Raw genomic sequence first — 25,648 nt, forward strand, 5'->3', positions numbered from 1 at the left:
GGCGTAGCCCTTACTCTTTAGTTAATTTTCTAGATTTTAGAGGAGTTTTTTTATGTAATTACCTAGTGTAGCTGTGGCCACGATTATTTTTGCAGTTTGTGGGCGTCGTGTTGATAGAACAGAGAGCATTGGGAATGGAGATGTACAGGGTAGCAACTGTGTGTTGTGTTCTTTGGGATCTGATAATTTTAAAGGTGTGTTTTGGCCCGTTGTGTGTTCAAGGCAGAAGAAAAGAACACACACTGACAGCTAGCCTCCCTGTAACCAGGGGAACGTAACTTGTATTTAATATTTGACTCCTGCCCACTCATTTTGCACAAGCTCTTAAGTTTTTCACATGAATTGCCTTTTAAGAGCTTGCAGATCAGAGATGCTGAAGCTAAAAGAGAAGGTTTTGGGGAGCGTGGTTTGTGTTCCAGCATTCCTTAGGGGCACACAACCGGGTTTCCAGCATTACCTCAGGACCTTTGAGTTGTACGATATTTTGTTAGAAAGTTAAACAAAACATCATTTATTTATGAACAGTCATCTGTCTCCATAGCTGCGCTTAGTAGATGGATGTATTCATGGTCTTTTCTTAAAGTTAAATGTACTTATTTTTAAATGCAAGTGGTCTGAACTAATTTGTATTTTAATGGGCAGGGAGATGGTTTCTTCTAGGCAAAATGCTTTGTTCCTGAAAAATGACTCGGGCATGGCATCCTGCCATAGTGACCCATCTCCCGTGATGATGTCATGTCAGGCAGCCCTTTCTTCCAGGCAGTAGCGTGCCAAAAAGAAAAATGGACTATGTTAGAAAGCTGGGCTTGTGTCCTCTTGTGCCAGGACTTATCAGTCACCTGGGCCGAGTTACCCAGCTTTAGGGGATTAAGTAGCCTCCCCTGACAGGTCTACAAGTACACCTTCTACTCAGGTCTCAGCATCTTCATCTGTGAGGTGATGGGGTTGGGGAGATTCACTGCCAGATAAGCATTCACATGCAAATATATGAATGTCCTAGTGACATGTTACTGAAATTAATATGTGTGTATGTATGTATGACTTCAACTCCTTAGCTGCCCACCGGTCTTCTTGGAGCTAATGTCAGTTGTCAAAGTCTCCTGAGCAGTTCTCTGGGATAAAAAAGAATCAGACACCAGGGACCTTAGGCACTGAGTCCACTTGACTTTCTGTTGTCTTTTTTTAAAATGATTTATTTATTTTTTATTTCATTTGCATTGGTGTTTTTGCCTGCATATATGTCTGTATGAGAGCACTGAATCCCCCGGTACTGGAGTTACAGACAGTTGTGAGCTGCCATATGGGTGCGGGGAATTGAACTCGAGTCCTTTGGAAAAGCAGCCAGTGCTCTTAACCGCTGAGCCACCTCTCCAGCCCCCTCTGTTGTCTTCATAAAGATAACAAGTAATCGACGTAGTGAAATTTTCTCAGGTGTAGTGTCGTGAGTTGGCTGAAGTGACCGGGTAGAGAAGCTGTTTGATTGGTCTGCTTTCTTCCTCAAAAGACAGGCTGTGAGTGTCCAGCCATTCAGGGAGGCCAGAGGGGCACTGCTGGCCAGAGCCCTGCAGATCTGTGCTCTCGGATGAGAGGTGGGGTGAACATAAGCTGGAGAAGGAGCAGGTTGCTGAGATTTTGTACCTGGCTCTCCAGTGAAGCATTCTGTCGTTTTAATGCTATACTTCCTTGGAAAAGAGACTTGATGGTAAGTTTGTTGGGCTTGTTGGAGGCAAGAAAGTTTGCTGGATGGCCTGAAAGAGCGTTTGAGCTCTTGGTAGTTAGATATCTGCCCTCCATCCCATGTTCCTAGCTGCAGACTATTAGTGTCCAGGTCTTCTGCGTCAGCCCTTGGTCATCAGGGCTGATATGTGGCCAACGGGGTATGGTATGCAGAGTTCCTGTCCTGCTGAGGATCATTTAAAGTCTGCAGAATTAGAGATATCATCCTTCCTCCCTCCCTGTTCAGGGCGTCAGGGAAGGTCCAAAAGTGAACGAGCAGTGGACTTGAGCTGTAGAGTGGCCTCGAGACCCCAGAGGGGCAGATGTGACCATAACAGCTGTTCTGAAAGCAGCTTGGGGCGCTCATCCTGGGGAAGGAATCCTGTCTGAAGGGAGGAAATGGGAAGAAGCCATCCTCCCTATACCCCTCCTCCCCCCCACTTCTTGCAGCTGGCCTCAGCCCTGTCACCATGGCGGATTCCCCCTGACCACATTGTATGCCAGGATGGAAGAACCTTGAAATGGGAGCAGAGGCTGCCATCAGGGGCTGAGCTATGAGCAGACTGGGCTGGGCTGCACAGACATTGAGTGTCATCGGATGAAATACTCAGCTGTCTGGGAAGCCTCAGACGTGATGACCGCTCACTGAGCGAGACTTGGGGTTGTGTGTGGCCCCGAGGCTGTGAGTCTGCATGCAACAAGACATGCCGTTTGCCATGTTATTGGAATATGCGGCTGCCTAGCAGTAGAGACTGCTGAAAGGCAGAGGTTCTAGAACGTGACCTGACAGACAAGGTAGGCCTGAAATGTCAGACACCAACTCTAGAAAAGTCCAGGCACCCTAGGCCTTTCCTGGGTCCTGATGGTTCTCACAGAGAGAGGGATAATGGCGCCTGGCTCAGTGAGGTTGGGAGGATTCATGGCGGTCCTTTCTCCCCTTCCATCTTCGGGTTCTGTGGTCCCTTTATGAACAGGTTGGTCTCCTCAGATGCCCCTCTGTCCTTTGTACTTTCTGTTTTCTTATTCTTCTCTGCACTTTCCTTTACATTCTTTTTTTTTCTTTTTTTTTTTTTTTTTAAATTTTCTGGAAGGAAAAAAAAAAATGAAGTTGTTACTCCCAGTTGGCTTCTGAATCCCAAATGGAATGAAGCCGCAAAGAGGCTGTGCGGTAGGGTGGCAGGGTGAGTCACCCCAGAGGGCAGGGCTTGTCAGGTGGCGCGCTGGCTCCGAAATTAACTCGCTGTCAGGCACCCAAGTTCTGAAGGGGTAATTACATGCCCTCTCGCTGCTGGGGTGATGATTCACAGGAAAGTGACTCGGAGACACCCCAGGGCTGAAGCCACCCAAGGATTCGACCCTGTCTGGGCAGAGATACTTCTCCACCAGCTGCAAACAGATGTGGTCACCCGGCCACATCTGTTTGCAGCTACGCATTCTTCCTCTCCCTTGATACAGCAGGAGCTATGATGGCGCTCTCTTCCTGTCTGAGATGAGATTCTAAGGGGTGTGTGTGTGTCTGCTTATCCTCACCAGGCAGAGTGTTAAATTCAGAGTGGCTCGTCCACCTAGGTGGTGGAATGGGGTCTGCAGGCTGTACCTCTTGTCCCCAGCTTTTCACGTGGTCACCTCTGCAGAAAGGCAAGATGGGGCTGAATGGTGATATTCCTGCCTCATTCCTCTTCATCCTCCATTCTTCCCGCCCTCCAGCTCTGCATCTGGGGTTGTTTCCTTTCCACACCCCTCTGCCTGGAGGTAAACAGTTATGGAGGCCTCAGGTAATTTCACTTTGGGGCAGAGAAGAAAGTACAGAACTTGGATTTCTCAGGCCAAAGCCTCCCTCTCAGTCTGAGCCCTACTTGAAGGTTCTAGAGCCGCCTTAGGGGCACTGGACCTATGGTGGGTGTAGGAGTATGGGCGGGTTTTGCCCTGTGTCCTAGACTGATGACTGCTGTGTCCTTGACTGAAGTCACCAGACTTCTGCATTGGTCTGAGTGTCAGCCACACGTCTCCTTGCCCCTCCTTCCGGTCTGAGTGTTGACCCCGAGCTGACACATCTCCCGGCCCATCCTTCTACCCAAATGTGTGACTGAGAGCAGTCCTTTGCCTGACATTGCTGCTCCTTGTCTTCCTGAATGTGGAGAGCTACTTAAAAGCACCAAACCTCAGAAGGACCTGATTGGAATCAGCATTGGTTATCTGTGGTCTGTCACGGTGTCTACTAATGTTAAAACCTCTCAGATGTGTTTTTAAGGTCATGAGTGAAGGTCAGGATGGTTAGGTACTTTATTTAGGAAAAGTGTTTAGAGTAGATCTTTGAGAATGGGATGAAAGCTCTAGAAACCTCTAGAAAATTGTTCATATGCTTATATTTAAGACTGCATAGAATTCTGGGGTGTGTGGCAGGGATCCACAGTGTGATAACATTACACGCAGGCTCTAATGATCCCTGAGTTTATAACCCCGACTTGGCATGTTTGACTCATTGGCCTTGGTGCTAACATTACATTATTGACTTTCTGAATTATTATCACATATTGATGATATGAAAGGTATCATGTTGTTTAATCATGTGGTCTTGTCTGTGTGTATGTGTATGTACATGTTCATGTATATGTGCAAGTATGTGTGAAAGTGAATGCTCACATGTATGTGGAGGAGGCCGGAAGTCAACCTCGGGTGTCTTCCTTTATGACTATCTACCTCCCGACTTTTTTGTGACGGTCTCCCACTGAGTGTGGGACACACCTATTCGTCTAGGCTGGTTGACCAGCAAGCTCCAGGGACGCTCCTGGCACTAAGTTTTCAGTGCTTACATTACAGGTGCATCTTACAACACCTGGCTTTAAAATTGGGTGCTGAGGAGCAGAGTTCAAGTCCTTATGCGTTCACAGCAAGCATTTCGCCTGCTGTGCCTTCTCTCCTGCCTTCCAGTGACATTTTGACCCTGGTTTTTGTCTTCTAGTCTGCTAGGCCAGGTGGAGCTACCTATTAATGCTTTACCTTAAGATTTTTCATGTGCCAAAAGACACAGACGGGGTTAAGTAACAATACCCTCCCCCATGGCCAATAAATTATTAGGTTTCTACCAGAATATATTCCATCAATGGTTGTATGGCATTGGCATATTACTGAATACCACTGGCTTCATCCTATGATGATGTTTTGGCATTGCAAAAACTTTTATCTTCTGTAATTACTGGGGAAAAAGTTAATCTGTGAAGAGTAAGATTTGAGATACTGATCCTCAACTAAACGAGTGTAGCCCTGGTTGCTGAGATAAACGGCTGTCTGGTGGGCTGGGGGGGGTGTCATCCACCCAGCACAGGGGTGCTCCAGTGGTGGTGGTCCCCCAGGCTGCTGTGAGTGGAACCTCATGCTGAACTCCCCCATAGCGGATCAGTCTGTGGCGGCTTCTTGTTCCTTTTCTTCTAAAGAAATAATAGCACAGTTATGGTCTAATTTGGGCTTGCTACTGTTTGGGTGCCTTGAATGTTATCTAATCTTTAATATTTACCAAGAGCAGGGAGGATGTGGCCTTCTGGGGTTGGTTCATTAAAAGCCACTCCACAAAGGCCTGCTCAGACGTTAGCCATTGTTAAGAGGTCTGGATAGTCATCCAGACGCCTTATTTCAGCATTCTTGCTTAGGTGCAGATCGTCAAATGGGAACTCCATTGTGCAGACTGAATGGAGGTGCCTTCGCGCTTCAATACAGCTTTTATGCCTGTCATTACTCAGAACACATTATCACCTTTTAATAATGTCTGGGTCCCACGATGCAACCGCCTATACTTTTTAAAAAATTCTGCACAATTATTCTGAGTCATTTTGTCATTTCCTCTAGCATTCAGCTCTAAGTACACTCAGCTGTCACCCTCAGGAGCTCTCAGGGCTTGAGGTGGGAGAGGCCAAGGAGAGAGCCCACCCAGGAGCCCTGCTCACGGGCACACAGTGTGGCTTTTGCCTTTGGTGGCCTCCTTGGGTGCCACCTTCTAACTGCTGAGGGCAAAGAGCGGATATTTGAGTTTTCAAAAATCAGTTTCCTGCTTTCCTTGATGTAGCACAAAGACCAGAGAATAAAGGTCATGTTTTCAATATTGGAGGAAAAGAGAGCACTTCGGGTCATAAAGGTACCCCCAGGGACTGGGAAGGCGGCTCACTCAGTGGGTAAAGAGCTTGCTGAGCATCATGAGGACCTGAGTTCAAGTCCCCAGCCCCCATGTAAACAGTTGAGCATGGTGATGTGCTCATGCAATAAGCCCAGTGCTTGGGGAGGCAGCGGTTGGCAGATCCCTGAAGCTCATCAGCCAGCCAGGCAGCCATCTTAGCCAAATTGGTGAGCTCCAGATGTAGTGGGAGGCCCTATCTAAAAAAAGTGAAGGGGAGAGAGATGAAGAAGGGCATCCCCTGTTGACCTCTGGTCTCCACACATGTGTATTACCTATACACATCCACAGGCACTCATACACTCATGAGCGCGCGCGTGCGCGCGCGCGCGCGCACACACACACACACACACACACACATACACATACAAAGGCGCTCTACCTTTAAATCTAGCTTCTCCTTTCCTCCCATTTGGTTCTTGCCCCCACCGCCTTCTCCCTTCCATTGCTTATTCAGTCGCAGGGCACCCTCCTCCTCTGACTCACTGCCTCTGCCCTGTCAATCTCTAATACTCTGCTGCTACCTAAGTTCTCTGGTCTTGTCAGAAGCCACCTGGCAGTGAGTAATCACTGACATTTGCCTGAGAGGTTCTGGCCTGGTGGTGGCATGGACTAGAGAATTCGCGGTGAACTACTTACTTAAGAACCGCCAATACACTGCGGGGCTAGAGGTGTCCTGCCCCCTGCTTACCGCTGGCTTGGACGGGTGCGAGCCATCGCCTCCCCAGTCTGTCCTGTCACGGACTGAGTCAAGGACTGAGAGGAAACCGGCCACCACGTTGGCCTGGCAGTCCCACTGGAAGACCGAGGACTCCAACATGGTTCTTTCTGCAATGATTTACCAAGGCAGAAACACTGGTTACTCAGCCGCGACGGAAGGTGAGGTTTGAATGAAGATTGTCTCACTCTGGGGTGCCAGCAAGAGTTTAGTCTCCATGTTTTTATTGCCACTTGCTTTCTCTTGAACACGTGTCTGTCTGTCTGTCCTTGTCTTTTCTGCTCACCTCCCCGCTCCCCGGCCACCATGTTCTTCTCAACCCAAGAAAATGGAGCTTGAAACGACAGAGATATTTGTTGAAAATAGTGACTGCAAGGGTTTAAAATTTGCGTCTCCATTTTGCTTCTGTGGTCAGCGCCAGGATGTGGAGGATGGTTGATGTGACGTCTCAGCTGTGCGTGTGGCAGGCACTGCTCCTCACGTGATTGTCCGGAGTGCGGCGTAAATGAACTGACGTGACTGTTGTATTTCTTCAGTACAGCAAAAATTGAAAGTGTTAGTGAAACGGCAATTCAAGTGCCATCAAGCTGTGCGTGTGCTCACTGGAGACAAACAGCCCAAGCACATAGCCAGGCCAAACAAACAACAATTTGATGTTTTACTTGCTTAGGGCTTTTTTCTTTTCTAAGCCTGTTTTTGGAATCAGAGTCCAAGCTTTGTTTTTATGTACGGTTAATGCAAGTCAGGGCCTCTGGAAGTGAGTGAGTGAGTGAGTGAGAGAGAGAGAGAGAGAGAGAGAGAGAGAGAGAGAGAGAGAGAGAGAGAGAGAGATGGCTTCAGTCAAACCCTGGTCCTGGATCCTGTCTCCCTGGCTCCGTCCCACTCTTCTTGAGTGACTGAGCTGCACGCTGGATCCATGGAATCTAGAGAAAGGGCACACAGTGGAAACCAGCACAGCTGCTGAAGATGTTATAACAGGAGCCTATATGAGGGGAGATAGATCGCTTGCCAGTGCTGTGGTGGGGAGTCGTGCAGTTCCAGTCAGTCTTGCTCATCCCTCCACATGCTAAGTGTCTGTAATGGCTTTCCTTCTAAGCGGAAGCACAGGATTATAGATGACAACATTCAAATGACCCAAACATTAAGAATTCACAGTTGGTCTGCAGAAGAGCCAGGCAACAAAGGGGCCCCCTTGTACCTTCAAACCAGAGCTGTGCTCCTGGCTACCTGCCCCAGGGTGGCTGGCTTTCTTATGAAGAACATTTAGGAACAGGTCAAGCATGGTAACTGTTGTGTCCTGTGTCTATGGATGAGCATTTCTGTCGTTTTTGGCTTGTTCCACGCCCAAGGCTGTCCTTAAAAGTGTATTTTAGCATGCTCTTGGAAAGCGGACATACTGGATGGATTGGAGCTGTGACAAGAGGTGTTTATGTCCTGCTGCAACTAATTGGAAAGTACATTAGATGGAGGGCTCTTAATTTGCTGCTGTGTGAAGTAGAAAGACAGATGAGCCAGGAGTGCCAGAGCCTTCCTACTGTCTTCAGAGGGCTTTGGAAGAATCACTCTGTCCCCTCCGTTCCCCCAGTATTATTAAAGAGTGGCTTATACTCCGATATCGGCTCATGGTGGAGAGGTGAAATTAAACTAAGCTGGTGTGTATAAATGGCACCAATTGCAAGGGGCCTTAAGCGAGATGGCCGATATTTTCTCTATGTATATGCCATGAACTTTTTTTTTTTTTTTGAGACAGTCTTATATATCCCAGGCTGGCCTTGAACTCACTGTGTAACCGAGAGTAATCCTCTTTCCTCCAGCTCCTGAATGCATTGCAGATGAGTGCTGGGATCACAGGTGTGCACCACCAGGCTGGGGTCATGTTGTACTCAGGCCTGAACCCAAGAGTTCATGCTTGTTACATAAGTACTTTACCCGCTGAGCTGTTCCCAGCCCTGTGATGGGCATGAAAATGTCCTCTCACTGAAGCCCAGTTTCCCCCACAGCTCTATCAAATTCTTACTTCAGCTCCCTTTAGCAGACAGAAGTTGACATAATGGACATTAACTAGCAGGCCAATATGTTGCAGGCAGTTGGTCACTGAGAAAGCCAGCATTGAGATGGCTTCTGTCAGATTATAAAGAGGATTTCCCATGATACCATTCTGCTCAGCAAGGATTATAGAGAGGTGAGCATGTGCTTAAACACCATGGGTGAAATTTGGGTCTGTGTGACGAACAACAGAAGATCTTGCTAGAAATTTGGGTACAACTCAAGGTTGATAGCTTGAAGTCTATAGCAACACTAAAATATAGAGAGTAATACTGCCTTTGTGAAAAGAGCCACTTAAAATATATTTGGGGGCACAGGAATATATTTAGGAAAAAACAAAACATTATGCTTTTTACAGGGCTTCAGACAGCTTCTGTCTGGGCCTCAGTGCACGGAAGCCCAGTGTCCACCACAACTGGATGTCGGCCGTGGTGGAGGCTCTCCCAACAGCAAATCCATGTTGATAAACTGCTGTTCTGTACATTGCTCTGACTTCTGTCTGGTTACACTGTTGTGTCGTGTATCCCACATGTCCTCCCTCCCTGAGGAATCACATTTACACGAAACCAAAATACCCTTAAAGTCCATTGGAATCCAGAATAACCTAAAGACCCACCAGCAAAGGGACCCCGTCTTCATAAAGGGACTCCCCACATAGTGCTCCTGCTTTATCGTCCTCCCCTACCTTGGGGGTGGAGAAGATCGCACCATTCTGCAGCCAGAGCTATGCGGAGGACTGAGCCCTGTGGGATGTCCTCAGGGGCTCTGCTGTGATGCTCGCTATGAGCATTTCTAGAATAAAATTACCACGTGGTACCACTGTGTGGCTAGTTCTGCTAGTTAATAAAACGACTCTTGCTGAGTGGTTCCAGTTTGAGCAAAGAAGGGCACATAAGTTTGGAATAGTCTATGGCACTGTAGCCTATACCCCACTCCCACTGACAAAAGGAACGTGTGTGGATTTGGAACCCCAAGGTTTATGCTCTACCTGAAGGTCAAATCAGCTAGGGGGAGCCAGCGTAGGATGTCCGTAACAATCTAGAACAGTGGTACTCAACCTTCCTAACTGTGACTCCTTAGTATCGTTCCTCATGTTGTGGTGACATCCAACCATAAAATTATTAACATTACTACTCCATAACCGTCATTTTTGCTACTGTTATGAATCATAGTGTAAATATCTGATATACAGGATATCTGATATTTGACCCTGTGAAAGAGTCATTTGTAGTCAGAAGGTTTCTCCGGTCCTGACCAGGCCCCATGGTCCTGCCCGGCCCTCACAGTCCTGTAGCCACTTATAAAATAATCATTCAGAGGCTTAATACTAATTACCAATTACATGGCCTAAGGCAGGCTTCTTGCTAGCTAGCTCTTATAACTTAACCCATTTTTATTAATCTATAAGTTGCCATTGGGCCATGGCTTACCAATATTTTCACATCTTGCTTCTCCTGGCAGCAGCTGGTGTCTCCCCCGACTCTCCTTTCTCCTCTCATTATCTCTCTTGGATTTTTCCACCTGGCTCCATCCTGCCCTGCCATAGGCCAATGCAGCTTTATTTATCAACCAATCAGAGCAACACATATTCACGGCATACAGAAAGATATCCCACAGCAGTCATTCGACCACCAGAGGGGTCATGTCCGCAAGGCTGAAAAACCATTAATCTAGAACTTGATCCTAGATGCCCCAGGAATATTACCCAGGAATCAGAACTAGGTGTGTTCCAGCTGCTGTTCTTTAAGCCCCTGAGAGCATTCTCAATACTGAGGGATGGATGTGCAGGGCAGGACCTTCCATACCATTGATTTTCCTAGGTCAGGCAAGCTGGGACCCACTGAGGTTATAACTACAGCGAAGCAGTTTCTTGGGGGAAGCAGAAGCAGGGAGATTGGACTCAGCATGGGCAGTCTGGCTGAGCAGCTGGGCCCAGCTGCTGGAGCAGGTTGGTCAGAGCTTGTTCAATCTAGTGTGAGGCTCTAACATTGACATTCTTTTTTGAGACAGGGTTTCTCCGTGTAGCTTTGGAGCCTGTCCTGGATCTCGCTCTGTAGACCAGGTTGGCCTCGAACTCACAGAAATCCTCCTGGCTCTGCCTCCTGAGTGCTGGGATTAAAGGCATGCGCCACCGCCACCTGACTACATTGACATTCTTAGTCCTCTATTTCTACATGTTATTTGCCTAGAATATTGATAGCTAAAAAAGATTTGTCAAAACTCCAGACTATGAAGAATTTGAAGATGGGCATTGTGGTAGTTTGAAAATGGCCCCCATAGTCTCATAGGGAGTTGCATTATTTGAAAGGATTAGGGCATGTGACCTTGTTAGAGTAGTTGTGGCCTTATTGGAGGAAGTGTGCCATTGAGGGGTGGGCTTTGAGGTTTCAAAAGCTCAACCCAGTCTCAGTGGGTCTCTCTCTTCTGCGGATCAAGATGTAGAACTCTAGGCTCCTTGTCCAGCACCATGTCTGCCTGCACACTGCCATGCTCCCCACCACGATGACAATGGACTAAACCTCTGAAACCGTAAGCAGGCCCCAATTAAATGTTTTCCTTTATAAGAGTTGCCATGGTCATGGTCTCTTCACAGCAATAAAACCCTAACTAAGACAGGCATGTTGTCTTATAATCCTAGCACTCTGGAGCCCGAGGCATGAGGATTGCCTTGAGTTGGGGGTGGGGGACTGGTTACAGTTGGTGTTAATGGCACATTTTCTCTTCAAATAAGTGACAGTGATGATGTTTTCATGCTTTTGTGTCTAACCATTACTAGGGAAAGAAAAATACATTAGCCGGTAAATGTTCAGGTGTTTTGGAAGACTGTTCCTTCACAGGCTGCTTGCTCAGTGAGATTGCTGGCAGAGCCTTACCTCTGGGCTGTTGAGTGCTGTTAGAGGACCGCGAGGCGCCATGGAAACCCTAAGAGCAGAAGTGTTAAGTGAAAACATTAGCCACTAAATAAGTTTCTTAGAAACACATTTCAACTCATTTGTGAGATGGTCAGAAGAAAAGTAGGCTGTGAGAGAAAACTGAAGGAAGACCATGAAAAGAAAGCTACAGCCTTGGGTCAAGAGATGTCCCACCCCTTCATGGGAGAGTTAGAGGGCGGGCCTGAAACACAAGTCATCTCAAGGATGCATTTCCCCACAAATGGAAAACACTGATTTAGTAACGTCTTTAATTAAGTGAACATATGTAGAATGAAAAGTTCAATTGTGTAAGATAATCACTAAGGAGCTTGCACATAGGTGGAAAAGTAAAGACACAAGACAGGTGAAAAGGAGGAACCATATCACCACCGAGAAGTCACTCAGCAGACAGACTCAAAACCCTTAGGAGAACTCAGCACTGTTTGCCTGAGCCCTGGAGTTGAGCCACAGAAACATTCCATGTCAGTGTTTTGTTTTATTTTGGATATAGTTGAAGGTATTCTATATAAAGGATTTTGTAGCTGGTGTGTTTGACCCATGACCCATGGGCCCCGTGCAGCCAAGACTAGTTGTAAGTATGGCCCAACACAGGATTGTAAGCATGCTGAAAACAATGAACTTTTTTATGACTTAAAAAACAAAAGCCCTGTCAGTGATAGTAGCACACAACTTTAATCCCAGCACTCAGGAGGCAGAGCCAGGTGGATCTCTGTGAGTTTGAGGCCAGCCTGGACTACAGAGTGAGTTCCAGGACAGGCACCAAAACTACACAGAGAAACTCTGTCTCGAAAAAGGGGGGGGAAAGCCCCTCAATTGCATGGTTCCTGGGCATGAACTTTGTAGATTACAACATCGCATCTCCATGTCAAAATGGTTGGACACATCTGCTTTGTAGTTTGGACAAGTTAAGATGTCATGTGTCATCTCTAGTAAAACAATGCATAAGGGGCTTTAAAAATGTATAATTATTGTCAGGGGTACGGTGGTGCCCATTTATGATTCCAACACTTGGGTGGCTGAGGAAGGATGATTGAGAGTCAGAGGCTAGCCTGGGCTACCTAATGACACCTTATCTCAAAGCAAAAGGAGCTTGGAGTCCAGTTACTGAAAAAAATCAGGATAAAGTTTTATAAATTCTTGAGTCTTAAATTCAAAATAATTAAAAAAAATTTTCAGGTTTATTTCTATTTTGTGTATGGGTATCTGCTACATGTGTCTGTGCCCATGAGGGCCAAAAGGGGGCATTGGATCCTTAGAACTGGAGTTACAGATGGTTGTTAGCTGCCCCATGGGTCCTGGCACCTGAACCCAGGTCCTCTGGAAGAAGAGTCAGTGCTCTTAACCTCTGAGCCCTCTCTCCAGAACCTAGATATCTATCTGTGTGTCTCTACAGGTGAGTTGAAACTTGCTGTATAAAAGGCTGGTGAGTGTCTGGGGCCATCAGAGCTATTCAAGCTCTTTGATATTATGAAAGCTATAGGTAACACAGAGCAGAGATGAATGCGCTTGGCTGAATTCTAATAAAACTTTGTAACAACAGCCAGGAGGCTGGATTTGACCCATAGGACATGATTTGCTGACCTCTCTCCAGTGGTCTTCCTTTAATAATTACTTGTTCCAGTGTGGGATCATGGGAGTCTCTTGCATACAGGGGCATTGTGTTTGGCACTCAGAAGTCGAGGAAAATTTTGCCTCACATGCTCTTTGGATGTGTAAGTTTAACTATGTACACAAGAAGTCATCTCTTTTTACATGAACAAATGGAGTAGAGAAATACAGTCCCAAGCCGGGAGACATCGATAGGCGGGCCATCCCATGTAGCATTCTGTAGGAGGAACATTCAAATGCAGGGTTTCATGGGAAGGAAGGCTTGGTTGTGTTGGAAGACCGCTTTACCCCTTGAAAGGTCCTTGGCAGAGAGACCTTATCTTCTTCCTTCCTGAGTCTGGACCAGACTGCTGTTAAATATGGAAACGGAGCAGAAGGCAGACAGCGAGGACACAAGCAGCCCTGGCACTTCTCCTGTTACCAGGAACTGCTGGGCTGTTCCTGTCCCAGGAGCAGGGTGACTGCCTGGGGCCGTGGTGCGGGAAGCCATGTGGAAACAGCTGAGGTGCGGTGCCTCTTTCCTGGAGATACTCTGTCGTCCCCCTTGACCTCTGGGGTGTGCTATCTGAGATCGAGGTCCTGCTTGGCACGCTAAACTCCAGCTAAGCTTCCTCCACCTTTTCAGAATGTGTCCACGGGTTGCCCCAGGTTGCCTTTCCTGACTTCTAAGTGGCTGCGAGTTTCCTCCCTTCCCTGGGGCCAGCTTCACCTTGTCCTGTTCTGGTACCAGGGGGAGCCACAGCATTCCCGCCCAGCCCTCTGCATGTCTCCTTCCTGTTTTTCCTCATGGCTCTGGCCACTCCCTTTTGAGAAGCTGTGGGTCACCATGTCATTCTGTGTGCCCAGAAGAGGAGCTTCATTTAAAAAAAAAAAAAAAAAAAATTACTGATGAAATTGGACTGATTTGGCTTGTCCTTTGGGGCAACCAGAGAAAATATGTCCTTTCAGACATTTGAAGACAAATGAAGTTGAGACATTAAACTCCCTGGGCAGGACTTCGGAGATGGCTCTGCCCACTGGAAAAGCATTTGCTGTGGAATCCTGGGGATCTGAGTTCAAATCCCCAGCACTTCTGTAAAGCCAGGTGTGATACCACATGTCTGTAAGCCCAGGGCTCCTACCACAAGATGGGAAGTAGAATTCCTAGGAGCTTGTGAGCCAGCTAACCTGGGGTGTGGAGCAGGAAAAAACAAAAACCAAACCAAGAGACTGTGTCCCAACTCAAATGGAAGATGAGGACAGACACTCAAGGTTGGCCTCTGACCTTGCATGCATGTTATTTGCACACGTGTGCATGCATTTGGCGTATGTGAAACACGCATGGATTATAAAAGAAGAAGACAGTTCTCTGGGCAGGGACTTTCATTGAGCTCCTTGTCCTTTGTGGGCTATTTGTACACATTTTCCCCTCATTGAATCCCCTGCGGCACCTTTAGTATGTCATCTTTATAGATACGGGAATTGAGTTGGGAGAGGCTAGTTAAGGTCACGTGGTTAGTGCCTGACATGCCAGGGTTTTAACTCCACAGGGTGTGTGAGAGAGAGAGAGAGAGAGAGTGTGTGTGTGTGTGTGTGTGTGTGTGTGTGTGTGTGTGTATCACTTGCCACTTGAAAGAAGTATTTGAGGACACATGGTCCAGCACGGGCTACTTTGGTTTCTGGCTACAAACTGGAGGAATGAGGGAGTGTCGAGGAGGGTCAGTGCTCATGATGCACTCAGGCCTTCACCTTGCTGTCCTGGACATGTGTCCTGGAGGCGGCAGGCATCCAATGGACCGCAGCACCCAGGTCCAGCGAGTTTCTCTGTGTATAACCACCGTTCCGTGGGCTCCTCTCCTTGGCATAAAGGTCACTACCTCATGTTCCCCATACTTAGTGCCCACAGTCTCGGCAAAGAGAGGTCCCTGCCTCTCTCTTCCTGCTACATCCACCTGTCTCAGACCCAGGCCCATCCCCACACTGGCCCTCAGTTCCTGCGGACTCCATGCCACCTCATCCCATGTTAGGCTCAGTGACATTAGCTTTATTTATCTTCAGTCACAACTTTAGTGTTCATGTCCCTGGCCTCTTCTGCCCAGAAGAGCTTCGTCATTGGTTTCCAGAGGATTCCAATCTTTGGGTCCACAAGTCGCACTGAGATGCCTTGCTCTGAGTTCATCTTTCCGGCCACACTCTGGGCACTGTGAGGGAAGGATGAGTCAGCCTCACTCTTCACACTCCTTTTGCAAATCAGACATCTTGTGGAGCCTTTTTTGCCTTGAATCATTTTTGTAAAATAACAGGAAATGACTCTTATTTAGAAAAAAAAATTAAAAATTCAACTACTATAAAAATGCGGAAATTCAGATAAGCCCAAAGATTAAAATTAAAATAACTTGAAATGCAGTGTTAACCACTGCATATTATATACATATACACATATACACACGCACATACATATTATCCCATTTTATAAAAATCTGCTCATGCATATTAATACATAGAAAATATGCATAAAATTACTTTAAAAACCATAGATACTTTTCCTCTGACTAATAAATCCTGTCCTCTTTTGGTCAGTAGAGGTCAGTGTCTTCTAGCGTCTGGTATGTCTGCTGTGACTCTTACTGCATTTGTACTAGGATTTACTTGACTGTTAATTTCATGGTTTACTGTCTCATTTAGCCTAGTTATGACTAGAACACTGGTCAAGCAGAGAGGGGAAGAGCCAAGGAGGTTTTGGGGTCCTTTTATCTCTTTGTTAAAAACAAAAATCTCATTTTTGGGGTTCCTTTTTAGTTTTCTTTTTAGGCAGGGTCTCATGTAGCCCAGGCTGGCATTGGCCTTTCCGGAAGAATGACTTTGAACTTCTGATTCTCCTGCCATGCTCCACCCCCAACCCCCAGAGTGCTAGGATGATAGGTATGGGCCAACTCCCCTCCCCCCAATCCCCAGAGTGCTAGGATGATAGGTATGGGCCAGCATTCCTCGTTTACTGGGGACTGGGGACTGAACCCAGGGCTTCCTGCATGCTCTATAATGCATTCTTCCAACTGAGGTACATGTAAAGGCTCGCCTGGGTTCCATTGATAACACTCTTAAGACAAATGATTTGACAGGTATTACTGGTCGTCTCCACCCCATCCCGCCAAGGCACCACCATGCTGCCTGTAGGCCTGCTAGCTGCCTCCGAGGGCCTCACAGAATGCAATGTGGCCATCTGATCCTGCTGTCCTGGGGAAGCCTGGGAGGTGGTCCTCCTGCCTGAGACCCATGAACTGTTTCTGCCCCGTCAACCTTTCTGGGGTGATCTCCTGTCAGCCCAGATCCCTTCTGTCAGTCACGCTGGTAATATTAGCTCTTTCTGTAAGTTAGCGACACGTGTAATGAGGCACAGAGTGAGTTGAGGGAAAGTCCTTGTACTTTTTAATCGTCTTTTTCCCCGAAGGCGAACGTTCCTGACTTGACTAATTTGCTCGAAGTGACAGCTGACACCTTGGTTGCCCCGAGCTTGCTTAGGAACACAGCCTCCTCAGGGCTTCGAGACAGCGAACAGACGATTTTTTTCCCCTCTCGAATAAGAACATGGAGCATACTAACCATCCCCTGCCTGCACACCCTGCCCGAGCTGGGGCATCCGTAAGGTTTATCCTCTCCAACTGGCCTGACATTATTCTAGTATTTTAGAGGCAGAGGCATCATCAACCCAGTTCTTCTGCCCGGTATCCTGCAGCATTGAGAAGCTCTGTGGGCCTCATGCAGATTTGCCTTGGGTTCAGGTCAGTGGCCTAGGATAGAGCTGGTAAGTGTGAGGGAGAGAAGAGAGAACAAGAAGGCAGCCTGACGTGTAAGTAACACACATTGTAATATTGCTATCAGCGTTGAGGGGATAACCTGTGCTCCAAGTCAGATCCGTAAAGTCAATTAAAAGAGCCAAATTGGTAGTGGAAAGCAGAGAAAGGGGTTTATTCACTGTGGCCAATTTGGGAAGAGAGACCGAGATATGTGAAGCCCTCAAGTCTATTTTCCCAGCCCCGAGTGAGAGCAGAGTTTAACTAGAGGGCTAAGGATGTCAGGCACATCTAAACAGTTCTGGTTAAGTGGGACCCACTGACTACTGGACCCATCCTTATCTGGGCTTCAGTCTCATCCTATAAGGTGGTCTGACAAGTTGTTCGAACTATGAAGTCTCTTTCAGGGAGACAAGGTCCTTCTCTGTCCAGCACCCCTTTCCTTCTCCATCATGAGATTCCTGGGGGAAACTCTCGTTTTTTTGGGGTTCATTATTTCAATAGTCTGATAGTTAGATTGGGAGTCCTGTGTGCCTTCTCTTTATAATATCTTCATTTTTGCTAGGCTGTTTACAATATGTCCCGTGACCCCAACATCACAATAGTATTGGGTGGGTCAGTGTTTTGGTTACATCTGCTAATGATACCCAACTCCTCCAAGCTTTTCCTGTAGGCTGAGAACTCAAAAGTAACATACATTTCACTTCTATTGTTTCCATATGAAACATTATTATTATTATTTTTTAAAGATTTATTTATTTATTTTGTATACAGCATGTATGACTGCAGGTCAGAAGAGGACACCAGATCTCATTACAGATGGTTGTGAGCCACCATGTGGTTGCTGGGAATTGAACTCAGGACCTCTGGAAGAGCAGTCAGTGCTCTTAACCTCTGAGCCATCTCTCCAGCCCCCAGAAAATTATTTTGTTATCCAGCACTTTTCAATCTTGTTTCGTAGGCTGAAAACTCTTTCCTGAGTTCAAACCCTTCAGACAAAAATAGCTTGCCATACCTAGAGCCATGGATGGGGGCGCTGTTGCACACAGCCTCGAGATGAGGCTTGGTTATGATGCATCACGGGGCTTCTGATAAGTGCAGTAGCTATGAAATCCCATAATATGAGGCACTTTAACCCTTAGCAGTTACTTTTTTGAGGTTCTGAAGCCCACAAGGAAACTGCAAAACCCAGGCGAGGGATGTCTCCAAATAGGAACATTGGCAATGATCAGAGCTGTTGTGCGATCTGGGGATTTTGTAAACCAAGTCACAGGGAGGCTGTTGCGGTATTTTCTGATGGAAAGTGCCTTGTTGTCTAGGTTAGGAGGGCTGTAGGGTCTCTCAGAACTTGGTTTGAGCAAGACTCTGCCCTACTTCCTCCGAGGAGTAACTGAGGTTAAGTGCTTGCTCATTGCAGGCAGTGTTGGTGCCAACCCCCCAATGTTTTTCTGGGCTCCCTGAGAATAGACACATTGCCTCTTTTATGGGGAGGCAGAAGGTGTCTTAGCCACACATTGAAACACAACCCAGAAGAACTTTGCCTAGGCATCTGTCTGATTTCAGAGTGCCACAGTGAGTCAGGCATTGCCTGTAGAGATGATGAAATTGTTTTCCAGTGGGAATCAAACTTGGTGGCCCTAAATACCTGACAATTTTAAATTGATTTCTTTAGAGATAAGATCTTACTGTGTAGCCCAGGCTAGCCTTGGTGTTGCAATCCTCTTACCCCAAACTTTCCAGTGTTAGATTTTTAGGTGTGAAAGAACTTTTTGGGTGTGGGGGGAGAGTATCCATACTTGGCTTTTCCAGACAGTTTTTAAGGGAAACTTTGTACTCTTTTAAGACATTCATGAAAAGAATCTTTTCTGTCCTCTTGCAAACAGTGAGGCCCACCATGAGCCTGATTGCTCCATACTGCAAACCTCTTATGTCAGCAGGCCCGGGCTTTCTGCTCTGCACGCAATCTACTCTGCACCATTGGGCACCTGAGTCTTCACACATGCCTACCTCCGACTTGTAACCATGTCTTCAGCTTTTCAAGCAGCCATCATAGGGCTGAGATCTTCATGGCCTGACAGACTTCCCAGTTTAGGGTCCCCAGATGGACCCTAAAGTGCTGTCTATGCAAGGATGCTTGTATTCACTACTCCGAGCGGTGATGACTACATCCTTCTAACACCCAGGCGGGAGAGTCTGGACCCTTTGGTAGGCCGAGGCAGCAGGAAGAATAGGTTCTCTCTGCCCATGCTGTGCTGAGGCTGTTATGAGTGGCCCGTGCTGTGGAGAGCCTGAGGCCATCTGCGAAGTATCAGTGGGCCATGCTAAAGCTTCGATGCTGGCACGTTCTTTGGGAGGACCTCACAAGTGTGGGGTGGGGTGGTGCAGGCACCCAACACATGGAAGTTCCCTCTCCTCTTGTACTCACATGGTAAAGAGTACAGTGACCTGACAGATAGGTACTGCTACTACATGTTCATCAAGAAAGATGCAGAAGACTCCGGAATGTCACTCCTCCTAAGTAACTTTAACCATGCTCACACAGACTGTGGCCTGTTACTGTGTGACGCTTATCACCATGGGGAAGTTCAGAGGTGAAGCTGTCACAGGCATCCTTAAAAACATGTCATCACTCTTGTCTCTATGACCCCGCCTCCCCGTGATCCAGGTATCCTTGCAGCCACCTTTAGGCAAGAGCTTGAACTGTTAAGTGTGCAAAGGCATCTCTGCAGTACTTGCACACTGAATTGCAGTATCTTGACAAGTAAATTTGCCATTGAAATAACCCGGCTAACATCCACTTTTTGGAAGTCAATCCTATGAGAAGTGTTTTTAAAATGAATTCTGATTTTTTCCAAAATGGCAAGATATTTTATTTTTGAAATCTTGTTATTTTAACACCGCAGTGTTAGGTGTGATTTTTGACATCCCAGCAAGGCAAAACTGTAATCTCACCAGATGCCATTTAACTTATGGTGCATTTTGTCAGATCTTATTTTGTGCGGTATATGCAAGCTTAATATAGATTCTGCAGCTCTGGAGACTATTCGTTTTCAGGATTAGAGAATTGCATTGTCTGAGTTTGTGGTGCAAATCCCGGAATAAAATTTCAAGTACGTGAGTTTTAGAGCTTGTTATTTTCGTGGGCTTTTCAGTAGTTAGTAGAAGGTGAGGCCCAGAACCAGGGCCACAGTCTGGGTATGACTTTTGGCAATGTGCTTTTCTGGACATAAGCCTATTCTCTGCCTCTTGTATGTTGCCATCCTGGGAGAAAGGGTGATAAGTTGGAGTCAGTGCCACTCCTGGGAAACCCAGGCAGGTATAGCTGTGCTGATAGGTAGACCAGTAGTTCTCCTGAAGGCCACGCCTCCTCAGCATCACTTAGCGGGGAGCTTTGAATAAATACCTATGGTCTTGGGCATGGTGGTCTATCCTTGTCATCTAACATTTGGGAGGGCAAGGTGGGAGGACCTCAAATGTAAAGTTGTGTGTGGGGGCTACATAGAGTGACCCCATTTTACAACCATCACACTGCTGGACCTGTGATCTCAGCACTCGGGCGGCGGGGGGGGGGGGGGGGCTGTTCAGATCAAGTTCAGAGCAAGCCTGGCCTATTCAGCAAGTTCATGGCCAGCCAGGCCTACCTAGGTAAGACCTTGGGTCTCACACAATGAAGCCAAAAAATACAAATGAATGAATTAAAAACCCCACCTGTGATGGGACTTCAGGGAGTCTGGTTCAGAATAGCGTGGTGTTTGAAAGCTCCCAGATCAAAACGAGTATAATGTTGGGGTGCACTGGCAAGGAGGGGAAGGCAGGAGTCTGAGTGTCTTAGTGGTAGTCCTTCGTGTCCTTCATGTTCCTCATGTCCTGGAAGAGGAAGGTTGCCACCTCTGGTTGCCCTCCGCTGTGTTAGGATGTGGTGAGACAAGAGCTTCCAAAACAGATCATAAAATCTGATTGTTGTAAATATGATATGAGACCTTTGAAAAACCAAGCTGTATTCTGAAGCCTTCAGATCTGTAATTTTGGGAGGCTGGATTGGGGAGAGTGTGTGTGTGTGTGTGTGTGTGTGTGTGTGTGTAGCAGTGTCTGATGTAGCTCAGGCAGGCCTCAAACTTGCTTTGTAGCTGAAGATGACTTTTGGCTTCTGACCTCTGGAGTGCGGGCATCACAGAGGTGCACTACTGTGTCTGAGTTGGCTTTCATGGTGCTTGGGATCGAACCTGGGAAATCTGTCCAACCTAGCAGAGCACCCTTTCAATGGAGCTATGCCCCAGCCCAGCTGCTTTCTTACTGAATTTTATACACGTCCTCTGATAGGCATTACCAGAAATATTTGTATTCAGATTTAAAAATAAGAACAAGTAGAAAATATGCATGTTCAAGGAAAATTGGTTTTTCTGCTTAAACTGCTTTGTAGTAAACTCTTTTGAAGTCTGTGTGTCCAGTTGTAAACATTTCAACTCGTACCGTGTGTAATCCAGGATTCCTGTCAAAATGAAGGTAGTGGGTGTCTGGCAGAGCCTCACTGCAACCTGCCCCTGGAGTTAGGCTCTGGATGTCTATGTCCATGTTCCTGCTGCATCGTTAGCTCATTCTGGGTTCCCTCTTGGCTCATGCACCTCTTAGGACCACATTACAGTTGACCTCTTGGCTGGTTTTCCATGATTTTCTATTCCAGGATGGATCTTTCCATCTGCATGTCTGCATTTTCCATTTGTAATACTCACGCTCTCGCTGGTTTCCAGACTGCCCCAGTCTGCACGTTGGTGTTTCTAACCTTGGCGAGTCTTCTTTCCTTGGGCAGGAGCTACCCTCTGCTTCTCTGGAGATGGAGCATGATTACAGTCGGTACTCATTGAACTGGAGAGCGGGGCCAGGCAGGGGGCTGTTGTTGAGGTCTCGTCTTGATTCTGATTTTCCGTCGAGGGAAGATGCTCTGTTGGGAGGCAGAGGAGGTAGAACAGAAAGGGATGGAGGACCAGAATGGCTCATTTTTCTGAGGCGTCCAATTCATGTCTCACCTTCTCATCCATCCTCGTGTGTGCCTAGCCAGCTTGAGCATTTTCATTTATAACTGCTACTTGGCTCAGGCTAAATGGTTGGATTCAAGGGCAGAACTTCAACAGGCAGACTGGGGCTAAGCCATCCTAAAATTGCCATGGTACCTCACCATGTCTGAGGCTCCCAGAACACGGGGGTTGGAACACTTGCTAGGCGTTGAGGACAGGATGGAGTCTGTGAGTCTGCCTCCTGTGTGTTCTGTTCAGAAAGCTCTATGTCTGGATTTTTAGAGCAACCTCAGCTTTAGTAGAGTTAGCCTCGCTCCTGACTCTTTGGTCTTAGTGCTAAAGCATCCACAGCTCTTAGGATAGCAGGGAGCGTTGTGGACCAACAGGAAACAGAGGATGCCATCTTCCTTACGGGACTCGGGTTATAGTGAGAGTCGTCTGAGGCGAATGAAGCTGTGTGCCCTGGACCCGCGTCTTTGTGAGACTTGTTGACAGTGTCCTTGGGGACAGGTGGGAGGGAACACGTGGTGTTCCGGGTGAGGTGCACACCCAGTGCCAGCCAGCGGTGTCCCGAGTGTGACTTCGCCTTTCTTGTCCTCCTTTCAGAGCGCTGAACAGATTGTTGAACTCTGCAGGGGCTTGACCAGCGCCCACACCGACGGCATGGAAGCGACGATGGAGAGCCAGGACCCACCTTCCAGGCCTCTGGCTCGCCACCTCTCAGATGCAGACCGCCTCCGAAAAGTCATCCAGGAGCTTGTAGACACGGAGAAGTCTTACGTGAAGGTAACGGGAAGTGCTGGGCATCCCCACCCCTTTGATGGATGGTGAGGTCATGCTGGCAAAGGCCTTCAGATCACCTCTGCCGGAGACATCTGCCACTTAGGAGGTAGACATGTGCTTCTTGAGGTGGAATTGCTGCAGGGAAGGGAGAGCAGGCTGAGAGGTGAAAGAACTGAGAAAACTTAAAAAAAAAAAAAAACAACCCCCAAATTGGATCCTTGGCTCATTTTGTTGCCAGGGTAGCTTTCACTATGGAAACAGATGTTGTAGTTCATTATTTGCAGTCTGTGGGAACGGAGTCTACACTGCTTTAGCAAGAAGGGTAGAGATCACTTTGGGTTATGAGGAGCTGGGGAGCAATCTCTACCTTAGCGGCCCTGAATATATAGGTCCTCAGAGTCCAGGTGGTCAGCCCGATCCATCGAGGTCCCTGGGCAGAACGTAGGCCCCTGCACAGGTGTTTCAGCCATCACATGGGGTGTTCTCATACATGAATTCATTTCTTTCTCTCATCAGCTAGCCCCTACTTAGTGCTTTGGGAAACGTTTATTAGCATAGGAGATTGGAAAGACAGCATTCTCTGCTTTAAGCATTCGCTCCTGCTTTGGGTCTATTTTAAGCTTGCCTCAGTTGTCAGTGTCTGGGAGGGTATGGTGTAGGACAGTGGCTGGGAATCCAGGCCTGGTCTGCCTTGTTGTGCTTTATGGCCCTTGGAGGGTCCTCCCCAGCTTCCTCATTGGGCCCTGTGCTTGGGACTGGCTTTCCAGAAATCCTCAGTATGTGAAGTCCAGGAGTTACACATTGGCACACACATGTGGGCTATTACCCTTTCCTCTATGAAACAGACCCGGGGAGCCGGGACAGTAGCTTAGTCAGTACGGTCCTTGCCAAGCATGCCCCGAGCCCTGTGTTTGATGCTGTAGAAGCGGACGTGATGGTGCTTGCCTATAATCTCAACACTCAGGAGCTCAGTGTAGCTTCGGCTACATGGCGAGTTTGAGGCTACATGGCGAGTTTGAGGCCAGGCCGGCCTACATGAGACTCTGAACACAACAATAATGACACATCTGAGCTGCTCCTTTAAGTGTGCCACTGCCATTTCCCCAGGACGCTCTCAGAGGTCTTATTCCCAGCTAGCTCCAGTGCCTCTTGTATCAGTCGGTCGGTCTGTGGGGAGAGAACGAACCGCTAGAGATTGGAGTTTTTCTTTCCATTAAGTCTTGTTCTGTTTTCAGTGGCGGGGGGGGGGGGGGGGGGGGCAGTGACTGCCAGGGAGCTCAGGGGTTCCTAAGCGACCCAGCATATCCACAGCCTTTGCTCTGGGAGCTGGGAATGCTCCTGAGGCTCAAGAGCCATCCTAAGGCTCAAGAGCCATCACATGCTGAGCAGCATCACGGAACCTGCTGGGTCCAGGACAGAGTTGAAAAGAGAACTCCTCCCCCTCTGTCACCACACTTTCCCATCTTCCCTTTGGATTGCCTTCTGCCCCGAGGGCCGTTTTCAATGCTACTTGTTAGCTCCTGAGGGATGTGGGACCAGGTAGGCAAGGAAGGACCAGCTCTTCCTTCCCCTGCAAGAACCCTGCCGTTTGTTTTCATAGGGCGGCAGGCACGGAGGCTCTTTTGTCAGCCCCAGCTCAGTGTGACCCGCTCTTGCTGCGCTGTAAGTCCTCTGAGCGAGTGGCATTAGCCTGGACAGGAGTGACGGCCTGACAAATAACCAGTACTTAGTGTGAACTCACAATTCACACCTGTTCCCTACTCTCCCTTTATTTATTTTTTGTTGTTGTTGTTGCTGACATGTAACACAGAAGTTCCTTGCTCGAATCTAACCCCAACTCTCTGCATGCACCTAAAAGTTTCCCACACTTGTGTGTCCCCCAGATCTGTTCCAGTGACTCACTGCTACCTGCCCTTCTCACACCCCAGACTGCTGTGGTCCAAGGGGAGGTGGGGAAACCAGGGGGGCTCTTCAGTGTGAAGCACCAGCAGTACTGCCATTCTGGGGTTTGCTCTCACAACGAGGAAGGCACTGGGGGTCCCTCTGGGCTTCCCTCGGTGTGGGGCGTTTACCCACCACCCCCACAGCTTCCCAGAGTTTTCTTGAGGGCGATCAGCAGGAAATATTAGATAGAAGGATTTATAGCGGAGAATGTTGCAGAGATAAACAGATAGAAAATAAAGGATAGCCTCGAGAGGGCCTGGAACCTATTCCAACAGGCCCCGACTGTCTGTGGCCCAGGGATTTTATAGAGACCCCAAGGGGTGGAGCAAAAGACCTCCTCCCCCAGCACAGCCAAGTGCAGAGCATCTCAGACACCTGCACTCAGGCCCGTGGTCCTGATCATCCTCTATTCGGACCTGCTGGGTAAAGCCACGAGGAACCCAAGAATGGGCGCCCACACCTCGGCTCTCTGGTTTTTAAGACTTCTCCCTTGCAAAGCCAGGGAGTCAGTTCCGTCAACTAGCGCTAGATGTATCACTCCCAGTTCTTCAGAATAAACGAAACCCCACAGAAGTCTTTGCTGTCACTGAATTATACACGGTGTCTGGCTTCAAGTTCTTCAATATCAACTCTAGTGGGTTACCTAAGTACTCCCACTGTTGTGGTCTCTGAGAGACTCGTCCGTCCGGGAGAGACTCAAGTGTGGCTTGGATTGTAAACCTCCCTGCCACTCACCGTTGGTGCTCTTGCATTGGAACACACGGGTTGCAAACTCCGCTGGTTTCAGCCTGAAGTGGAAGAGCTTGCCCGGGTCCTGTCTCACAGCTCCACCCAGAGGCTGTCGCCATGCTCCCTGGCACCGAAGAGAAAGCCAGGCCCCTGGTGTCTGGCCACAACTGCAGCGGTACCCAGCCGGCCCCTCTCTTCCCCTTTGGAGAAATGATGGCTTCTGT

General features: G+C 47.9%; 1 protein-coding gene across 2 annotated transcripts in view; it reads left to right on the plus strand.

Moving 5' to 3' along the window:
- Nucleotides 1-25,648, plus strand: part of Tiam2 (TIAM Rac1 associated GEF 2) — a 211,706-nt gene that overhangs the window by 172,911 nt on the left and 13,147 nt on the right. For both annotated transcript variants that reach the window (XM_015996768.3, XM_015996769.3), the window contains one exon: nucleotides 22,575-22,754. In XM_015996768.3, the coding sequence (XP_015852254.2) occupies nucleotides 22,575-22,754 (180 nt within the window). The remainder of the gene's footprint in view (nucleotides 1-22,574; nucleotides 22,755-25,648) is intronic.

This window comes from Peromyscus maniculatus, chromosome 16, assembly GCF_049852395.1.
Source record: "Peromyscus maniculatus bairdii isolate BWxNUB_F1_BW_parent chromosome 16, HU_Pman_BW_mat_3.1, whole genome shotgun sequence".
Classification (NCBI taxonomy): domain Eukaryota; kingdom Metazoa; phylum Chordata; class Mammalia; order Rodentia; family Cricetidae; genus Peromyscus; species Peromyscus maniculatus.